Source organism: Scyliorhinus canicula, chromosome 18 (genome assembly GCF_902713615.1).
Source record: "Scyliorhinus canicula chromosome 18, sScyCan1.1, whole genome shotgun sequence".
NCBI classification, from domain to species: Eukaryota; Metazoa; Chordata; class Chondrichthyes; order Carcharhiniformes; family Scyliorhinidae; genus Scyliorhinus; species Scyliorhinus canicula.
In genome coordinates this window covers 112,768,848-112,789,164 of record NC_052163.1, presented here as the reverse complement: position 1 = coordinate 112,789,164, position 20,317 = coordinate 112,768,848, and the positions used below count along the sequence as shown (strand labels likewise).

Below are 20,317 nucleotides of genomic sequence, written 5' to 3'. Positions count from 1 at the left end.
TATTCTCACCCATCCTTGCAAAGCCCCATCTCCAACACCAATCAGAAAGACAGCAGGATATTTACTATCCAATGGGATGATTTCAGGCTGTCGGTCAAACCGGTCAATGGTTATAAAGAAAGGAAGACCTATAGCACCTTTCAGGTCCTTGGCGCAGTTCCTTACAGCCAATTAAATACCTCTTTGAAATATAATCAATGTTTTAATGGAGGCAAAATAGCTCTAAAGTAAATCCAATAAACAAATAATTAAAGGAAAATGAATAAAAAGGCTTTTTTTAAGTTCTATCTTCCAGTGTGATCTTCCTCCTGTTTTCCTCTTTGCGAGATTAACCTCTAGATTCTGGAGACTCCCAAGACTGCATGGGAGTGTTGGCGATTCTAATTAAGGAGCGGGGAATGTGCTTGTTTACTTGTATATTTGTGTATTGTAATTTTGATTCTTTTGAAGGGAGCTGGGTGCACAGCACTGGTGGTCGCTGTGGTCGCTCGGAAACTAGAACTTACCAAAGCTGAGAAGCACGTGCACAACTTCATGATGGACACACAGCTAACGAAGCGGGTAAGAGTTCCCTTCCCTCCTTGATCCCAAGGGACAATAGAATTTGCAATTAAAAAGCACCTTGCTGCATCCTCTGGAATTCCAATCTTGTCATAACCAGTGAAATGTTCCACTGAGGGAGAAATGTTGATCCAAGTTACCAGGGATAGCTCCCCTGCTTTGCTTTCAAAGCAGCAGCCATGTGATCTATTCAATCCACCAGAGAGGGCTGGGAGGGCCTCGGATTGATGCCTCATCCGAGCGTAGCGCTTCTTCAGGGCAGCACGGCAGCAGAGTGCTTAGCACTGTGGCTTCACAGCGCCAGAGTCCCAGGTTCGATTCCCCACTGGGTCACTGTCTGTGCGGAGTCTGCACGTTCTCCCCGTGTCTGCGTGGGTTTCCTCCGGGTGCTCCGGTTTCCTCTCACTGTCCAAAGACGTGCAGGTTAGGTGGATTGGCCATGATAAATTGCCCTCAAAAGGTGTCCAAAAGAAGGTTAGGAGGGGGTTATTGGGTTACGGGGATGGGGTGGAAGTGAGGGCTTAAGTGGGTCGGTGCAGACTCGATGGGCCTAATGGCCTCCTTCTGCACTGTATGTTCTATGTTCCATATTGGAGAAAGTTAGATTGAATAAATGGGCCAATGTTCCCTCTGTGTTGGCCAGCTACAGAGCAACTCAAAATCTCTCAAAAGTTGGCCTCTCCGATTCACCGTGCAAAATAAAATCTGAAGGGTCCACACATCTGAACAAATTGGCCATACGGTACCGTGCCAGAAGAACACCAGGGTAACTTGCTTGACAGGGATTCCGTCTTCCAACACTAGTCGCTGATCTCCAGTTTATTTCTTTCAGGTAAAAAACACTGCTGCTAATGTACTCAGGGAAACGTGGCTGATTTATAAATACACCAAACTGGTGAAGAAGATTGACCACGCCAAAGTACGCAAACACCAACGGAAATTTCTACAAGCTATTCATCAGTGAGTAGATGGCCTCTGAAGTTCTCTCCGCAGGCTTTCCTCGTGCTATTTTTGCGAATGTTTTCTAGAACCCCACCTCTCAGGCATTGACTTGCATCATTGCTTCAGTCAGTTGTGCAGTTTTTAGGAGGTCACGGAATCTGTGATAACTATGCGTAATTTCACCCGACTGGTGAATGGGCATTTTAGATATTTAACGGTAGAGAAATTCTATTGCATCCCCACTGTCCACTCGTTAGTCTGATAGCATTCGACAATTCCTATCATCGTTGGGTATCCATTAGCCCAGTTCTACAATCCTCGCCCTAAATTCAAATTGGAAATCTCTTCCGTATGTGATTGATCTTCATTCACTGGCTCTCCAACTTTCCATTGACTCACCTGTGGAATTCACCCATCTCGACAATACAATGTTATCCTTCGCACTGCTCTACTCTCTGATTCAACACATTTTTTTATTTTTTTTTGTCTTGCCTTTCTACGCTGATGAAAGCAAGGGCAGATGTTCAAACTCCATGTCCCTGTAGCTGGTCTGTGTATATATTGTGCACATCGCTTCATCTCTCAGTCTGTCCATGTGTCTGCCCATTTATTGGAAAACATTTCAATAACCCTTCGGATTTCAAGTTTCCCGAGTGGCCAGTTTTAATGAGGAATAGCCAGCACATCGAATCCTGAGCACTCGCTGTGTCTGTGTAAGCGCACTAGCTTGAATGCGGCTATAAGTGGCTTGTTTTGGCAGTGGGAGCAAGAAGAGTGTTTCACAATAAAGGAGGTCAAAGGCATTACAGCCCTAATACTTACAGGGATGGGTGGGTGGGGGGTAGGGGGAGAGAGAGGGAGAGACGGTGTGAGGGAGGCTGGAAACGGCAGAGAACCCCCCTCCCCTGTTAGGTGAACGTCTGCTTGTTGGGCAGAAACCAAGCAGCCGTTGTGGAGGGAGGAGGGAAGGAGGGGGGGGTTGGGGGAGAAGGAGGGAAGGGGGAGGAAGAAAACGGGGGGGGGGGGGAGAAGGAGAGGAGGGGGAGAAGGAGGAGGGGCTGGGGGCGAGTGGAGCTGGAGGGAAGCGGGGGAGTGAAGGCGGGTAGGGGAGGAGGGGGAGAAAGAGGAAGGGGTAAGGAGGAGTACTGGGAAGGGGAGAGGAGGGGTGGGAGGTCGAGGAGGGGGTGTGGGCTATAATAGGCACAGTGAGAGAGTGGTTTGGGCTTGCTGGGGGTGGGAGGGTGGTATAGGCTGTGGTTCTCTGCACAGTAGAGAGAACATTGGGGCTGGGAGATTGAGGAGCAGCCGCAGGTTGGAAGTGTCTCGCATCTTTGTTCCAGCCATCAATGAGGCAAGCTTTTTATTTTTTCATATTAGGTGGGCATAGCTGGCAAGGCCAGCATTTATTGTCCATCCCTAATTGCCCCTGAGAAAGTGGTGGTGAGCTGTCTTCTTGAACCGCTGCAGTCCGTGTGGTGTAGGTACACACAGAGTGATGTTAGAGAGTGAGTTCCAAGATTTTGACCCAGTGGCAGTGAAAGAATGGCCAATATATTGAAACATCAGGTCGGTGTATAAACCCAGTGTGGGGAGGGGAGCAGTGAACCCAGTGTGGGAGGGGAGCAGTGAATCCAAGGTGGAGCAGTGAACCCAGTGTGGGGAGGGGAGCAGTGAACCCAGTGTGGGAGGGGAGCAGTGAATCCAGTGTGAAACAATAAACCCAGTGTGGAGCAGTGATCCCAGTGTGGAGCAGTGAACCCAGTGTGGAGCAGTGATCCCAGTGTGGAGCAGTGATCCCAGTGTGGAGCAGTGTGGGAGGAGAACGGTGAACCCAGTGTGGAGCAGTGAACCCAGTGTGGAGCAGTGAACCCAGTGTGGAGCAGTGAACCCAGTGTGGAGCAGTGAACCCAGTGTGGAGCAGTGAACCCAGTGTGGAGCAGTGAACCCAGTGTGGAGCAGTGAACCCAGTGTGGAGCAGTGAACCCAGTGTGGAGCAGTGAACCCAGTGTGGAGCAGTGAACCCAGTGTGGAGCAGTGAACCCAGTGTGGAGCAGTGAACCCAGTGTGGAGCAGTGAACCCAGTGTGGAGCAGTGAACCCAGTGTGGAGCAGTGTGGGAGGAGAGCGGTGAACCCAGTGTGGAGCAGTGAACCCAGTGTGGAGCAGTGAACCCAGTGTGGAGCAGTGAACCCAGTGTGGAGCAGTGTGGGAGGAGAGCAGTGAACCCAATGTGCCCGGCACGGTTGCGATGGGCCGAAGGGCCTCTTTCCATGCTGAAAAACTCTGACTCCATTACTCTCTATGACTGTACGGCCCCAGCCCACTGCTGGCCAAGAACAAGAGATGCTCATCAAGAACAGGGAGGCCTCAGCGTACGCTGGAAGCAGCACATCGAAGATTTAACAGAGACTCTGTCTTCAACGTGAGTGTCCTCGACTCCATCCCTCAGCATGCTACCCGCTATCATCTCAGCACAACCTCAACCAGGTCAAAAGGCCCATCCGACAGCCAGAGAACAACGAGGCACCAGGAGCAGATGGAATCCCCGCCAAAGATCGAAAACATGGCAGATAAGCACGATTGGCGTGAATACACAACCTCACTTACTACATCTGGAGGGTTGAGACCTTGCCAGGAGATCTCCGAGATGCCGTAATCATGACGATCTTCGAGAAAGAAAGGTGAGCAGTCCGACTGCATTAACTACAGAGGAATTTCCCTGCTGTTGGTCACAGGGAAGGTCATCGCAATAATCCTCCTTAATCACCATCTCCCTGTGGCTGATGCGCTCCTCCCAGAGTCGCAATGCAGACTCCGCCCACTAAGGGGCACCGACAAGAGACAGCACCAACCCTTGCACATGGCCTTCTTTTACCTCACAAAAACATTCAACACTTTCAACCACAAGGGATTATGGAACATTCTTTTTGTAGATCACAGTGTTTTTAAAAGGAAATAAAGTTTTATTACAATAACTATTATTTACACAGCATGAACGATCCCAGCCGGGAGTCTCCTGTCAGTACTGGCTTTATACAGTAGACAATTATACATGGTTTAGGGTTCCCCACTCCCTTTAATGGGGGATCCCTTATTCGGCGAGGCTTGTGGGGAGCAAGTCCCGTGCGGGTTATGACATTCCACCTCCATTTCGTGGCCCCCAAAAGTTTTTCACCATCTTCTGTCTGCTCCATGGTGACATACAAGCCGTGATCCTGACCAATGGATGCAACACAGACACGATTAAAGTTCGGACTGGAGTTAAGCAAGCCTGCGTCATCTCACCGATCTCCTCCATCTTCCTTGCTGCACTGCTCAATCTCGCCCTCGGCAAGCTCCCCGCTCGAGGGACGCTAAACTTCAGAACAAATGGCAATCTGTTCAACCTCCGCCACCTGCAGGTCAAATCCAAGGTCATCCCACCCTCTGTCCTGGAACTGCAGAACGCAGGCGATGCTTGCACCTGTGCACACTCGGAGGCTGAGCTCCAAACCGTCGTCAACACCGTCACCAGTGTATAAGAGAGCATGGGCCTCACACTAAACATCAACAAGACAAAGGTCCTTTACCAACCTGCCCTTGCCACACAGCACTGCAGCACCCCCCTCCCACCCACCCCTCCCCCGCAGTTATCAAAATCCACGACGAGGCCTGTACATTGTGAACGGAGTGTCAAACTGACAGGTTCCACACTGCTTTCAGTGTAGCAGCTCAGCCTTTGGTCACCTGGGGTAGAGAGTGTTTGAAGAGCAGGATCTCAGACCAGCAGCAAACTCGTAGTTTAAAGAGAAGTGGTGATATCCACTCGCCTACAGGGCTATGTACAGCACCTCGAAACCCTGGAGAAATACCACCAGCGCTGACTCCACATGATCCTGCCAATTGGCAGGATAGGCACACCAACATCAGCGTTCTGACTCAGGCCAACATCCCCAGCATCAAAGCACGATCAGCTCCACTGGGCGGGCCACATGGTCCGCATGCCTGACTCCCGAGACAAGCGATCTACGCGGAGGTCCGATAAAGCAAGCGAGGCCCAGGAGGGCAGAGGAAATGCTTCAAGGGCACCCTCAAAGCCTGCTTGAAAAAGCGCAACACCTCCACCGACACCTGGCCCAAGAGCGGCCGAAGTGGAGGAATAACATCCAGAGTTTCATCTCCAAGAACCAACTAAAGTCAAGTGTCGACAACAAAAGAGGCACGTGCCCCCCCTCCACCCTGGGCACCCACCCACTGGCTACTCCGACCACCGTCTGCCCCACCTGGGACACAGACTGTAGGTCACACGTTGGAATTCTCAGTCTCCTGGGAACTCCGTTTTATTGTGGAAGTAAGTCATCCTCGACTCCCGAGGGATTGACTAAGAGAGAGAAAGAATTGCAGGAGTACAGAGATCTCGGGGCTTTGTGAGGCTGGAAGAAGTCTCCTATAAAGGTCAGCACTTCTGACATTGTAGCACTCTGTCTGGAGTACCAAGTTAGATTGTGGCCTCAAACTCTCGGGGAAGCTTGAAATTGCAGCCCTCGAACTCCGACCATTACCAAATAAGCATTTGAGCTCATAATGCAAATACGTATCTATAATAATAGCTTTTATGACCCTGTATAATGTAACATTCCAGCTTTTTGCAATTTCTCTCATTGTGTATGATTATCGATCCCATCGTATGAAATGTTGATATACGTATATCGTACAGTAGCTCAATAAACGAGCATTAGAAACTCAAAACAAATGTCCCAAGTAAGTTGGGCAGGGTTTGAAATTGTGTAGGGTTAACATTCGGAATAACCCTGGGCAGCACATTATCATGAAGAGATTAACTCTACTTCTTCAGTTAATTCTTCAGTCCAATCTCTATCTTGTTCACCCACATTTTCCTGACATCCCATGCATTGCGTTTCATACGTTGTTTCCATCCCAGCTCCTAATCCTTCTCACAATCATCAGCTCGTTGGACAGTTTGAACATGCGGAACGACATCTCTGGCTTTTGTTATCGGAAAGGATTTTGAGACAGAAATATTGACGCAAAGTGCAATTAGTTTGAACCCATCCCCTGGGATTAATTAACCACTTAATTAATCAAGATTGCGCCACACTGAAATGGAACTTTGTGCTATTATCACAGACCGTTGCCAGTTTTCCTGAGAGGAGACTGGTTCTGGGGCAGTGTGTTAGACACTAACTACAGAACCTGTTGAATCCAGCTCAAACTGAGCCAATTGCAATGTTCTCTCGTTAATAATCTGAAGTGAGAAGATGTAAAGCAATTTCAAGCAAATTCCCACTAGGTTGACATTCAAAAGACTAGAACAATGCATAATTATGTTACTAATTGCTTAAAATTCACCAGTTCTTTGAGTGCCAGTGCAATGGGACATGGGAATGGAATGGAGTGGAGTAGCCGATACTTGTTAAAGCACTGTGTCGGAGAGCTCAAAGCCAATGTGATTCCAGTGCATACAATCTTGTGACTAAAGCCAGGGAACAGTTTCCTGCATCAACCGCATCAACTGAAGCACAGGCTCCACTGGGAGCTCCTCTAGGCAATTGATGTAGAACATTCCAACCACCAGTTCATGCCTTTGGGACCTCTTGTGTTGAACTCCACCCACAAGACAACGTCAAACTCACGTTGGAGAAATGAACCACTCACTAAAATGCTCACTGATCAATGAAACTCCCGTATTAATGGGATTGGGGATGTTAATATTAAACCTGTACATTAACTGCAGAAGAAGTTGTCCTATGGGCCCACTATCAGATTAATGTTAAATATTGGTCTAATTTAAACACGGTTTTATCCCAGTGAAATACCTTGCATAAAATGATTTCAGAGTCATGAAACTTAATAATTGAAGCTGATTGAGGAATCAGGTTACCAGCCAAAATATCCTGCCATTTATTTTAAGTTATCTCTTCCTCTGTTCCATTGTATCACTGCTCTGATGCAATAGCAACAAGGCCTCTTTCACATGATATTGACGTGGTATCACAAGAATTTTTTTCCATTTGTTTTTTGTTTACAGTATAAAAATGTAACCAAGAGGCTCCGGCCTTCACGTTTTGCCCAATAAACCTGATTTGAGTTTTTTTTTTTAAATCTCCTGAATGACTCTCCATCATTAATACCATCAACTGCAACTGGACCTTGTGGTGTTAGGGTCGCCAACCACCCCCCCAGAATTCCTCTGAAGTCTCCAGGAACTAGGGATTGGCCTTCAGGACACTACAGCGAGCAAAGCCCAGGGAGAAAAATGATAATGTTGTGTCCCTTCGCTTTTGAACAGTGTCATTATTTAGAAAAATATTGGAAACGCGAAAATTTGACCATTTGAGCAACGGTCAAGATTCATCCAACCCCGACTCTGTTCTTTGTCCAATTGGCTGTGGGAAGGCAGGATTGTGGTCAGGGTGGACAGACCAAATAGCTAATAGCCAGAGTTCAGGAGGTGGGGTGGTTGGAGGTCATGTGATGAGCCTCCTGAAATATGGCCAAGCCAAACTGGCAATTCCACTTGTGGTGACATCGCTGGAAATGAGTGAATTACTAACCGCCCCTAGGCAAGGTGTGGAGATGTACATGTCCTTCACTGTGAGCTCTGCTGGTAAATGCCCAGACCCAGCAGTCAGTGACCCGTCCCAGCATGACTCGACATCTCTTTTTACAGAGGAGTAAAGCAACTGGGGTGCGAGGTGCAATGGTCACCGCCTCAAGAACTGAAGGTTTCTTGGGTTGTGGGTCAGTCACTCTGTCGTGGGGAAAAAGCAAGTTGTGAACTAACCAAATGCAAGGAGATGTCTGCACATTGACACCCCTAATGTCTCCAGTAACCAAAAGTAACCACCAGGGAGTGAGAACTTCCAAATTGCTAAGAAGGAAATATAGGTTCCTTTATTTTGTTGCTAGTTATCATTAGCTACAGTGCGGTAACGATACCTGGGGTCAGGGCCACTGCCAGGAACCAATGGTGTTTTTGTTTTTTTTGTTCACGTGGGCGTCGCAGGCTGTGCCAGCACTCCGTGCCCATCCCTCATTGCCCTTGACGGAGCATTTAAGAGCCAACCACATTGCTGCAGGTCTGTAGTCACATGTAGGCCAGACCAGGTAAGGACGGCAGATTTCCTTAGTGACCCAGATGGGTTTTTACAATAATCGACAATGGTTTTCATGGTCATTATTAGACTTTTACATAGAATTACATAGAATTTACAGTGCAGAAGGAGGCCGTTCGGCCCATCGAGTCTGCACCAGCTCTTGGAAAGAGCATCCTACCCAGGTCAACACCTCCACCCTATCCCCATAACCCAGTAACCCCACCCGACACTAAGGGCAATTTATCATGGCCAATCCACCTAACCTGCACATCTTTGGACTGTGGGAGGAAACCGGAGCACCCGGAGGAAACCCACACAGACACGGGGAGGATGTGCAGACTCCGCACAGACAGTGACCCAGCCGGGAATCGAACCTGGGACCCTGGAGCTGAGAAGCAATTGTGCTATCCACAATGCTACCGTGCTGTCCCCAATTTTAATTGCAAATTTTTATTTAATTCAAATTTCACCATCTGGCAGGGTTTGAACCTGGGTCTCTGGTTTACTAGTCCAGTGACGATACCGCTATGCCACCGCCTCGTCATGTTCAATCCAATATTCTCTGATTCTGATTTAGTGCCATTTCTTTGTGATCAGTGTATTATCGATAACTTTGATGTTAACTTTTAAAACAGTGATGTCAAATGTTATAATATCTCAGAGTCACACTTAATATTCAAGGAAACCAAGATTAAAAGACCTTTTTGTGTATCTGTGGCACTATTCACTGCCTCAGGATACCCCAGTGTTTTCCAGTGAATGAGGTACTTTTTGAAGTACAGTTGTAATGTAGGGAATGTGGCAGCCGGTTTTCGGCCAAGTTCCCACTTTGTTTTAGTGATGATGTTTGGGGAATAAATTTTGTCCCAAGCCACCTTCGCTTCTTCCAAGTAACGGCTTGGAATCTTTAACATCCATCTAAGAGAGCAGATAGGCCTCAATATAACGTCTCATTCAAAAACACCTCTGACAGCACAGCCCTCCCTCAATAATGCACTGGGAGTGTCAGACAGGACTATCATAGAATTCCTACAGAGCAGAAGGAGGCCATTCAGCCCATCGAGTCTGCACCGACCCTCTGAAAGAGCACCTAACCTAGCCCACTAGGCCGGCCCTATTCCCGTAACCCCATCTAATCTACATATCTTTGTACGCTAAGGGGCATTTTAGCATGGCCAATCAACCTAACCTTTGGGCAGTGGGAGGAAACTGGAGCACCCGGAGGAAACCCACGCAGACACGGGGAGAAAGTGCAAACTCCGCACAGTCACCCAAGGCCGGAATTGAAACCCAGGTCCCTGGTGCTGTGAGGAAGCAGTGCTAACCACTGTGCCACCATGCCGCCCATTGCGTGTTTGTATCTCCCGAGTAGGACTTGAACAACTGATTCAGAGGTATGAATCTGAGCCATGGTGATGAGTGAATCAACCTGAATAGCACGGTGGCCAGAGAGGCTCCAAAGTGGCAGTGTAATGATTGCCCTGACTTTCTGTGTTGTTGCCTCTAGTACATTGAATTTTGTTCAATGGAAGGATTCCAATATCAGTAGAGTGTTCTGTAGAATCTTTTGGGAATGCTATGAATTGGGTCTTTGATGACTCAGCTGGGATGACAGTAGAGGTGACACAATTGCCCTCTCTTACCCTGACACAGGAGAGCAGAGGATCACCATGGAATCTGTGTCCTAGCAGCAAGAATCCCAGAGAGAGGAACGGGATGAATCTGAGTCAGGGGAGGGGGCGTGGTGGGAACGCTTTGAATGCTAGTCCTTCGCATTTCAGTCAAACCCTTGGCACTTGTACAGCCCCCCACAACCAAGGACCTAAAACAAGCTCCAATCTGGCGCGTGCCTCCTTCGCCCACTGTCCAAATCCTGACCTCCTCGTGGGCTGTTGGTTAAGAAGCTTCAAAGTCAGGGGCTGAGAAGATTCATGTGAGAGTGGTTGGATTATTGTTAATTGTCGTATGTTCCTTTATCCCTGTGTCTTGTCGTATTAATCCTGTGATGTGTTTTTGTCCTTTTTTTTCTGTTCTGTTTCGCTAACTCAATGCAGAGGCCAGAAGTAAGTTGTGTTTGATTTTATAATCTTACTTTTCCTTTTGCATGGGGAGTGGGGTATGATGTTTAGGAGCTTGTGTGTGGCAGTAGGAACCAGTCGGACAGGTATGCCTGTGCCCTCACCATGCCTCTCCTACCCTGCTCATCCAATGCGGCTGCCCTGCCCTGTTAGACAGTATGTTCTCCAGATGTGCCAACATGTTCTTGTCTCGCAATCAAATCCAAGAGTGAAGTCAAAGTTGAAAATTTCAAATTGAATTCATAGAAACAACAGTGGGTTGGAGGGTGGGGTGAAGGGAAATGGGAGCCACCATCTTGGGGCAGGGAGGGAAGCAGAAACCACCCAATGAGATGGTCCGTGGTGCATCCATACTAATTCCAAAATGGTTCCTACAAGCCTGATGGGGCTAATTTCCAATATACTTCCTCGTACATTGGCGTAGTAATGGGTGAAAGGGATCATCTTTGACATGGACTGTGCCAACCTTAAATTTCCAATTCTAAATTCCAGCACGTCTCCTCACCAAAATCTTATTACATCCCCACCTCCCCCTACGCTATGGCCTTTTTACACATCGAACTCTATTGAATACCGATTCCGGTCCATTTCGCATAACCAACACTCATCCCGCTGTCCCTCGATTGAAAGGCTAAACAGTTGGGCCCTGAATTATGGACTACTGGACACATATATGCTGCCCACTATTCTGCGCCCATGTATTTCACTGCTGCAGCTGTGTGCCTTGTCTCACTAGCAGCATAGAGACTTGTGAAATGTGCCCCTCTACATGGCTTCACATAGACTAAGGTCAACAAAGAACGTTCATGTGTGGAGATCAAAGCAGGAAATGTACACATGCAAAGTAACCAGGTAGTGAGCCATTGTTCAATCACAGTCAGCATCAATAATAAACTCCTGACACTCATTAATTTGGGGTGTAAGTGTGTCGTAACTAAGCACCATTAATGTCTCCAGCCACATTGTTCCTTAATCTAAACAAGGTATCAATGGCGCACATGTTATTTCCAGGGTTAACCGTGAATACAAAATGTATTAAAGGTTATGAGGAAATGGGAATTGAGCAGAAGTTAGGACCAGCACAGAGGGCGATTGGCCTTCTTCCAGGCTGAACTTTGTGTAACTTGTATTTCTTTTGAATTGAAAGTTTGGTGGTCTGAGCAGAGAAACGCCAATCACAAACTAAATGCCCCGAGTGACTGAGAAGCCAAGGGCCTGAGAGGGAGGCCTGCACTTTTAGAGTGAGTCTGTCCATTGAGGTAACTCTCAGATTAGGGGAGGGCAGGACGACACTTATTCTCACAAGACGCTTGAGGAGAAAATGGTGAATTAATTCGCCCAGGTCTGATACCTCATTGGTAATCTGCCCAAAGCGCAGGTGTACAATAAGCAGAGAGCCCCAATTAAACACAGTCAATATCTGAGCCGCCTTGAAGCTGTGGCCTGGATTGATCTGAATTCTCATCTTCTGAACCCCCGTCTCAGTCCGTCCCATTGTCCCTGAGGGAACATGTTGGAAGGAGCAGCAGGCACACGCATGGCACTGATGAATATCCTATTGCACTGAGGTTTTTGTACTTGCAGATGTTGTCTTTAAATGTTTGCAAGTGAGCTCAGTGAGGCGGCAGTGACCGACAATCGATTGTGCCACATTGCTGGGAAGGCAGGAGAAAGGCCAATTGGTCCACCGACTCGACCAATTGGTCTCCCGTATCAAGAAAGCTCAAATGTGCCTGGGAGCCACTAAAACGTTGTCCTTTGCATCCTCACCGAGCTTCTCCTTTGGCCCCTTGTGCGAGCACATCCTCAGAGATGGGGGGGCCTGGTCAATGGATTCCAATGTGTCAGAGAATAGCCACAACCACCTGACCACCTTCTGTTCTTCCTCTGCCTGTTCCATGGAGCAAAGTTTAGAGGGGAATCCACGAAGGGAAATCTCATTTTGTATCCATTCTGATCTGGCGGACGTACCTCCGCTGGAATTGGGATTGCTACACAACTGACCAAAAAAACAAAATAATATACATTTTGATAAATAAGGGCGGGGGGGGGGGATTTTAACCTAACTCACTAGGCGTGTAGAGTAATGGTTGTGTTAATTAGACAATGATGTTAAGAACTAAGAGCAGGAATCGGCAATTCAAACCTCGAGCTCACTCCGCCATTCAACACGATCATGGCCGATCTCCTCTCAGCCTTAACTCCACGTTCCTGCCCGTCCTCCAACCCATTAAATATCTGTCTACCTCCTCCTTAAATGAATGATGATGTGACCAAGAGGTTCCAAGACAGCAAGACAGAGAACAGCCTGTGTCCAGAGAACACTGTGCTGACCATGAGGTCTTGGATGTAAATAGCTCTAAATAAATAGTTTCAAGAAAAACTAAATAGTTACTGAGCTCCAAGTCACTCATAGGGTAAGAGAAACCTCATCCAGTCCAGAATAACCAGACAAGTAAAGGGCAAAAGCACAAATGCGGTCACGGCCTGAAACATGGTGGGACACCCGTCGGATCAGGTGGAACATCCTGTTCAATATCACTGTCTATCGAGTTGAGTAGAGAGTGGAATAGCGGGGGGGTGGGGGTTGAGAGTGTAAAGCAGTATCACACCTAATTCCATCCGTTTTCTTACTCTCCAATCAGATTAAAGTTGTCCCGAAGAAGAATTCTGCAAAGCTTTCACATACTGTTCCACTATCCTTAAATTTACTCCCGCCATTCCTCCTTTCCCCAGTAACTATGGGCTGATTGACAATTCGTGTTGGGCATAAATGAGGTGAAAATTACAACAACAAGATCAGTGAAATATTGACCACTTTGTTTCAATGCGACAACCTAATAGAACGGCTGGGGTGGTGCTGGGAGAGGGGGGGGGCGGGGGGCGGGGGGGGGGGGAGGTTCTGTGGGGGGGTGGGGGGGGGGGGGGGGGGGGGGATTAAAGGGAGCAGGACCTCCGTGAGATGAAAAACTCTCCAGCCTTTGCACCCTCTCCTTCCTTGAAGGTTCCCCACTGCAAGTCGGAAGAAACAGGAAATCAAAGCATTCATCGGCTATGAATGACGCTCTCTCCGAGCGAGTGACAGAGGCTCAGGGACTGAAACAACGCCGGAGACTTAAGGGACAGGAGAAGAGGATTACCCAGGCGAGAAAGGCCACAGGAGCAATGGGGGACTACCAAAGGAAGGGAGAGAGATACTGAGGGAGTGGTTACCGGGGGTTGGGGGTGGGGGGGGGGGGGGGGTGGGTGGGGGGGGGGGGGGGTGGGGAGAGGTTACGGGAGAGAGTGAACGAGTATTTGAACTGGAAGAAAAGCATCTGAACAGTTTGGAATGAAATCCAAGCAAAATTAAGATCGCATTTGGATGCCTATGATGGGATTTGATCGAGTACATCCAGGGAAATCATTCCCGCCTGTTTAGGAGGGTCAGTAATAAGAGATTTAAAGCAATTGACAAAAGAACTAGAGAAGGAGATGAGGAGAAATTGTAACAAGTTGTTATGATCTGGAATGTACTGCCTCTAGGCCAGTGGAATTCAATAGTAACTTTCACCAGAGAACTGCATAAATACTCGAAAGGAGAGATTTGCAGGATTATGGGGAAGAGCTGAGTGGGGAATTAGATTGCGCTTTCAATGAGGCACTGACACAGTAACGCTGCCTTTGACAAAGTAATTCAATTTTACCTCTTCTCGTCAGCCCCTAAACATCAATCCTTTAAGATATGTATTTGTGGATTTGGAGTTGACCGAACATCTGGACATTGTAGCAATTTCTGACAGAAAGGGGAAGTTCGCCACCATAACAGGACATGACCGTGAGGCCCAAACAGGAAGTGTTGATCAAAACCAAATAAGTTCACATTTTTTGTGTCAAATACAAAACAAAACAGGAAAATGTTGGGAGAGGGGCCTAGTGACAGGAGAGGGATTTGAGTGCAGAAATTTACAGACAGGAACCTCAAAACAGCACCCCTTTCCCTCCATTCGGGTGGGGTTTTAAGACCAGCATGGCCTAGATTTTGGCTGTGTGTAGGGTGGCGCGAGTTGGTTGAATTTCGGATCTGTGAACCCGACCTCTTAAAAATATCTCAATGAATGTCAGATTTCCGATCTAGTGTTAGGACCAACACAACACTGTGTTGGTCCCAGTGTTCCCTGGGAGTTTGGCCAGGCAACCCCTGAACAGTAGCCGAGGCCAGGCTGGCACAGTGATCCAGCAATGTGGTGACGTTTAAAACAGAAAAACATAAAACAGTCCTCCATCCCGCACACACTCTCCATGCCATCTCACGCCCTCTGACCATCCCAAGACCCCTTGTATCCTCCATACCACCTATGCACACCCCCAAAGTTGCTGATACCCTTCTTGTCAACCTACGCCCCTCTGACCACACCCGATGGCCTTGTATAATCCTTTGGCCAACTTCATACCAATTTATGTCAATCTGTGATTACCCCCCCCCCCCCCCCTCGCCCCACACCCTCTGCCCTTACACCTACCATGTCTACTCACCCTATATCCACCATGGGTAGACCTCAAGAGCCATGCTGAGATTAAAGATAATAAAATTCCACGTGTCTATTGCAGACTTATTACAGATCGAACCAAATTGCAACAGGGTTTCGTATCAAGCGCGTTTAGCCGGGTCTTTGTGCCACTCACGCAGCCGAGAAAGACCAGGCTATTGGACGGGGCTCTGTTGCAATCCGGGGACTCAGCAGGGAAGGCCCCGCCAAGGCCACACCCCCTGTGCAAGAGGAGACCGGGATGGCATTTTAAAATGACACTCTGATCTCTTGACCCGCCGCCCCTCCCCCAATGCCCGGCGCCCCCCCCCCCCCCCCCCCCCCCCCCACCCCCCCCCCCCACCCCCCCCCCCCCCCCCCCCCCCCCCCCCCCCCCCCCCCCCCCCCCCCCCCCCGGAAAGGTCAATTTGCCTATAAGGGGGAACCCCCCCGGGTCCTCCCCCCCCCCCCAACCTGGTCCTCTCCTCTCTTTCTCCCCCCCCCCCCCCCCCAGGTCCTCCCCTCTCTCTCCCCCGCCCAGTCCTCTCCTCTCTTTCCCCTGCCCCACCCCTCCCTGTGCACCATACCTCACGCAGACAGGGCAATCTCAGGCCCGATCCCTGGCATGTGCATAATGCCAGCTTGGCACTGCCAGCCTAGTACCCTGAAAGCACCTCTGCCTGCCTGGCAGTGTCCTTTGGCAGTGTCAACATGCCCAGGTGGTACCAGCACTGGAAGGGTGCCACCCTGCCCAGAGGCCAAACGCCTAGGCGTCCGACCCCCTGGGAAACACCCCCAAGTGCTGTTCCGCCTGGTCCCCGTTTGTGAGGACCAGTATTGAACAGCGCTCGCCTAAGGTCTCCAAGGCAAAGGGGTTAGATCCCAACACCTCGAGTGGATCAGGCCAACTGCATATTAGAGTGAGACTAGCTACTCACTCAAATATGCAGTTTTACCAAATACTGATCCCGCCCAAAATGGTGAGGTGAGGCGCACCAGCTAAATCCCAGAAGAGGCTTCTCTCGGCATCCACCGGCCGCATCGTGCCCATGCTCAGGCGGGACGCAGCCGGTCGATTGTGTCCCATATTTGAAAAAGTTCTCATTCATAAAACCAATTTACTACATTTACATTCCTTCAACTACATTATGCCTTTATAACTACAAACATTTTGCATAATCCCAAGTAAAAACAAGCATTGGAATTCATGTTACCGCTTCTAAAATTCCATAACCACTTGAAGCTGTCAATCAAGCTGAAGCTGTCAATCAAGCTGAAATGGGAGGCAGCCACCAGTGAAAATGGGCAGCTGTGAAATCATTTATGCAGCACTAATGCAGTAATGGCAACCGTACGGATTATGTCAACAGCCACAGTGAAATATCAAGCAAACATTTTTTCATGCCCCTAACAGCTTTTTTCGATGAGTTAAGAGTTCTAAATGCCCTGACAGCTCGACAGATCCCTTTGACAGTTCATCTTGACAGTTCGACAAAGTTTCACAGTTCCAATGAGTTTATGCACTTTTTACGCACATTCATGCCTAATTTTAACACTTTTGAGGAGGTACATGATCTCTCTCAAAGCCTCCACCAAATGTGTCCTGGGCCATATCCAAAGGGACACATTACCTCTCCAAAATAGCACCTTGGCTATCCAAATGGACCCACACAGTTCCGACCTGCTCCTAATCTGCGCACCTCAAACTTCAGACACCTCTCCCAGCAAAATCACCCAAGGGATGCAGCTGCTGATTTCAACGGCAGCTGCCTCGGTGAAATGTGCACGCACAAATCCCAACCCGTGCCCATTCCCACCCCTATGAAAATGGCAGGTGACCTGTTTGGGGTGGAACTTCCGGATTCGGACCTCTTATGCCTTTTGTCCCACACGGGGGAGGTGGGGGTGGTGGTGTCTGTCGTGATGCAAATCCAGGCCGTAAACCTTGTCCGGTTTGCGTTTTAGAAATTTCCAGATGACCCTACTCCAAAAACAGCAGCAGAATTCCAAATGTAAACGGGATGGGAGCGGTCGGGGAAGCAACCCTGTGCTATATTATTAATAACATTTTCAAACTGCGTACATTCTGCACTTACCATCCAATTATTGAACCTGCGTCGAGAATAAATGCGGAAGATTTGGGAATCCAATAAAAATGATTTGTCTCTGTGTTAAATTCTTAAAAACGTTGTTATATTCTTGGCAATAATGCTGAAGATTTAGTTCAGTCAGTTAGTTTCTTTCAATATTTCCGACAAGACCAACAATTATTGCCCTTCCCCTCAGTTGTCCTTGGGAAGGTGGGGTGGGCCTTCTTTTTGAACCACTGCAGTCCCAGCGTGTTACAAAGAGAATTCCATGATTTTGATATTGTGTATATAAATCTCTCCTTAACATTCCTTGTTCTAAGTAGAATAAGTTAGGAAAAAGGGGTGAAAGTAGGCCATACAAGCCCCCATGGCTGCTCCTCCATTCGCTAAGTCCATGGGGGGACCTGTACATCAACTCCTCCTTCCACCCTCTTCCCCATTCCCCTGGATTTAATCAATCTGAAGAGAGCAATGCCAGACTCTCCTCATACTGAATTCCCTCCTCCCCAGCACCATTCTGATGAAATCGCTGTCTCGTACTAACGGTTGATGCCCATAAATGAACACAATAATCCAGATGCGGCCTAACCAATGAAGGGTTAGCATAACCTCCGGGCTTCTTTATGTTATAAAGCCAATGATGCTTTGTAACAGCCTGATCGACTTGTCCTGCCGTCTTCAAAGTCGTCTTTTGTTGTCTGTACTGATGCTGGAGATTCACTTGCAAACCTTCAAGCCAGCTATAGAAGGGCAAAAGAGACTAATTAAAACGGGTCTTTTAGATCATCGATATTTTTGGGCAACCCGCCAGGTCACAAGGACACACAACCCGGAGTGGGATGAGAACGTGGAGCTCAGCCAGTGGCTGAGGTGAATCGTATCGATGCGTTTCAGTGATAACCACACAAGGGAGAAAGGAACAGAAGGAGAGGCTGCTGGGGTGAGATGAAGGAGGAGGCCCGGTGCAGTGTAAACACCGGCATAGACCAGGTGGGCTGAATGACCTATTCCTGTGGATGAGTTTGGCAATAAAAACACCAAACGGCTCAGCCAGTAGGATTTTGACCTGACAATTTTCCTATGAGGGTCTATTAGGAGGAGCCGGAGGACGTGGGGGTTCACCGCAGACATCAATCATGAATATAAAGAGTGTGCAGTTAGAATTGTCTGCTCACAAGACCTTAAATTGTTGATTAAATCTCTGGTATGTTCAACGTGACTTTCACTAAAAAGATTCTCGCATCTCTCCCAATCTCCCCCACTCATGGGAGATTATCTTGTGACTTCCTCCAGACAACCTTGACTCTCCCCAGGCAACCTTGGCTCTCCCCGGACAGGCTCAGCTCTCCCCAGACAACCCTGACTCTTCCTGGTCAACCTTGACTCTCCCCGGACAGGCTCGACTCTCCCCAGACAACCCTGACTCTCCCCGGACAACCTTGACTCTCCTTGGCACCCCCGACTCTGCCCAGGCAACCCCAACTCTCCCTGGGCATCCTCGACTCTCCCCGTGCACCCCCAACTCTCCCCAGACAACCCTGACTCTCCACAGACAACCCTGACTCTCCCCGGGCAGCCCCGACTCTCCCCAGACACCCCTGACCCTCCCTGGACACCCCCCGACTCTCCCTGGACACCCCCTCCCCTCCCCGGACAGCCCCAATTCTCCCCAGACACCCCCGGCTCTCCCTGGACAGGCTCGACTCTCTCCAGACAGATGTGCAGTTTGCCTTTTGTTGTTTCCTTGGTTTATTTTAGGGTCCAATTAACTTAATAGATGAACAGAAATTAACTCTGGGACAAATTAAAAGCGGCCGCTCCTGGTAGGGGCACTGCCCAAAAATTACAAAGCACAACGGAAACTTCACAGCACCAAATCGGAATGTGAAAAGAGGGGTCAATAGAGCAATCCAACCTCTACGGTGCCCACCCGGTACGGATTTGTCGTTCCTTGGTCCGGGGAACGGCCCTGTGCCCGTGCGCAGTAGTAAAGAATTATCGTGCCCAAACACCATTGAAATTCAGGTCAGATGAGCAGAGCAGGAGCACCGTTACAGAGGACGTGACCCACTGAATGGGAGACAGCAATGGGGTCTGGGGACTGATCCTAGAGCCTCCAGAGGTAAAGGTAAAGGAAGCTGACAAGTTAAGGAAAGATCGGCAAAGGGAGAAGCAAAGCGGACTTGAAAGAAGCCGTGAAGATCAGAGGAGGCAGCCGAGGGGTGGTGATCCCTTACTGCCAGCCTGTGGAGAAGAGGGGTTCAGCCTGGCATGGCCGAAGATCTGAAAGTGTTCTTGGAAGGTGAAGCTCGAGTGCACGTGGACATCCAAACTAACTGCCGATGGTGAGATTGAAATCCTGGGGGTGAACAACGTGCCAAGCCTATCTGTCTTTCCGCATCGTCGGACCACTCTCCAGACTCGGCTTGTTTTGTGTCTGGGTGTTTTGCTTTTGTTCCCTCAACATTCCGCTCTGGACGCCTCAAAGTGGCAGGTTAACAGCATTTAAAATGAAATAAAACAACCCAAATCTGTAGTGAATCACAGTCCGTGTCATTCACACTGTTATTATATATGATGTACTGTGTCTGTGTAAGCTCGGTATACGAGCAGTTGCGCGGCTCTGCCCCTAGGGGGAGATGAGGAGTTTGTACTGGGCTCCACCCTTGGCTCCGCCCGTGGCTCCTCCCACTAACCGGAAGTATAAAGCCTGGCAGTCGGAGCCTGCCTGCCAGTTCATCTCGGCACAGGCAGGCTCCGTTGTAAGATCATTAAATTGATGTGACCATCAATTCACACGACACGTAGTTGGAAGTGAACAGTGGTTTAATGATCTTACAACGGAGCCTGCCTGTGCCGAGATGAACTGGCAGGCAGGCTCAGACTGCCAGGCTTTATACTTCCGGCTAGTGGGAGGAGCCATGGGCGGAGCCAAGGGTGGAGCCCCGTACAAACTCCTCATCTCCCCCTAGGGGCAGAGCCGCGCAACTGCTCGTATACCGAGCTTACAGAGACACAGTACATCATATATAATAACAGTGT

The 20,317-nt window shown here is 48.9% G+C and overlaps 1 protein-coding gene across 5 annotated transcripts in view; it reads left to right on the top strand.

Moving 5' to 3' along the window:
- LOC119953337 (small conductance calcium-activated potassium channel protein 2-like) overlaps positions 1–20,317 on the top strand; it is a 155,987-nt gene that overhangs the window by 131,271 nt on the left and 4,399 nt on the right. For 3 of the 5 annotated variants that reach the window (XM_038777507.1, XM_038777505.1, XM_038777509.1), the window contains 3 exons: positions 451–561; positions 1,394–1,521; positions 10,654–10,662. In XM_038777507.1, the coding sequence (XP_038633435.1) occupies positions 451–561; positions 1,394–1,521; positions 10,654–10,662 (248 nt within the window). The remainder of the gene's footprint in view (positions 1–450; positions 562–1,393; positions 1,522–10,653; positions 10,663–20,317) is intronic. The other 2 variants (XM_038777508.1, XM_038777506.1) reach the window with 1 other exon arrangement.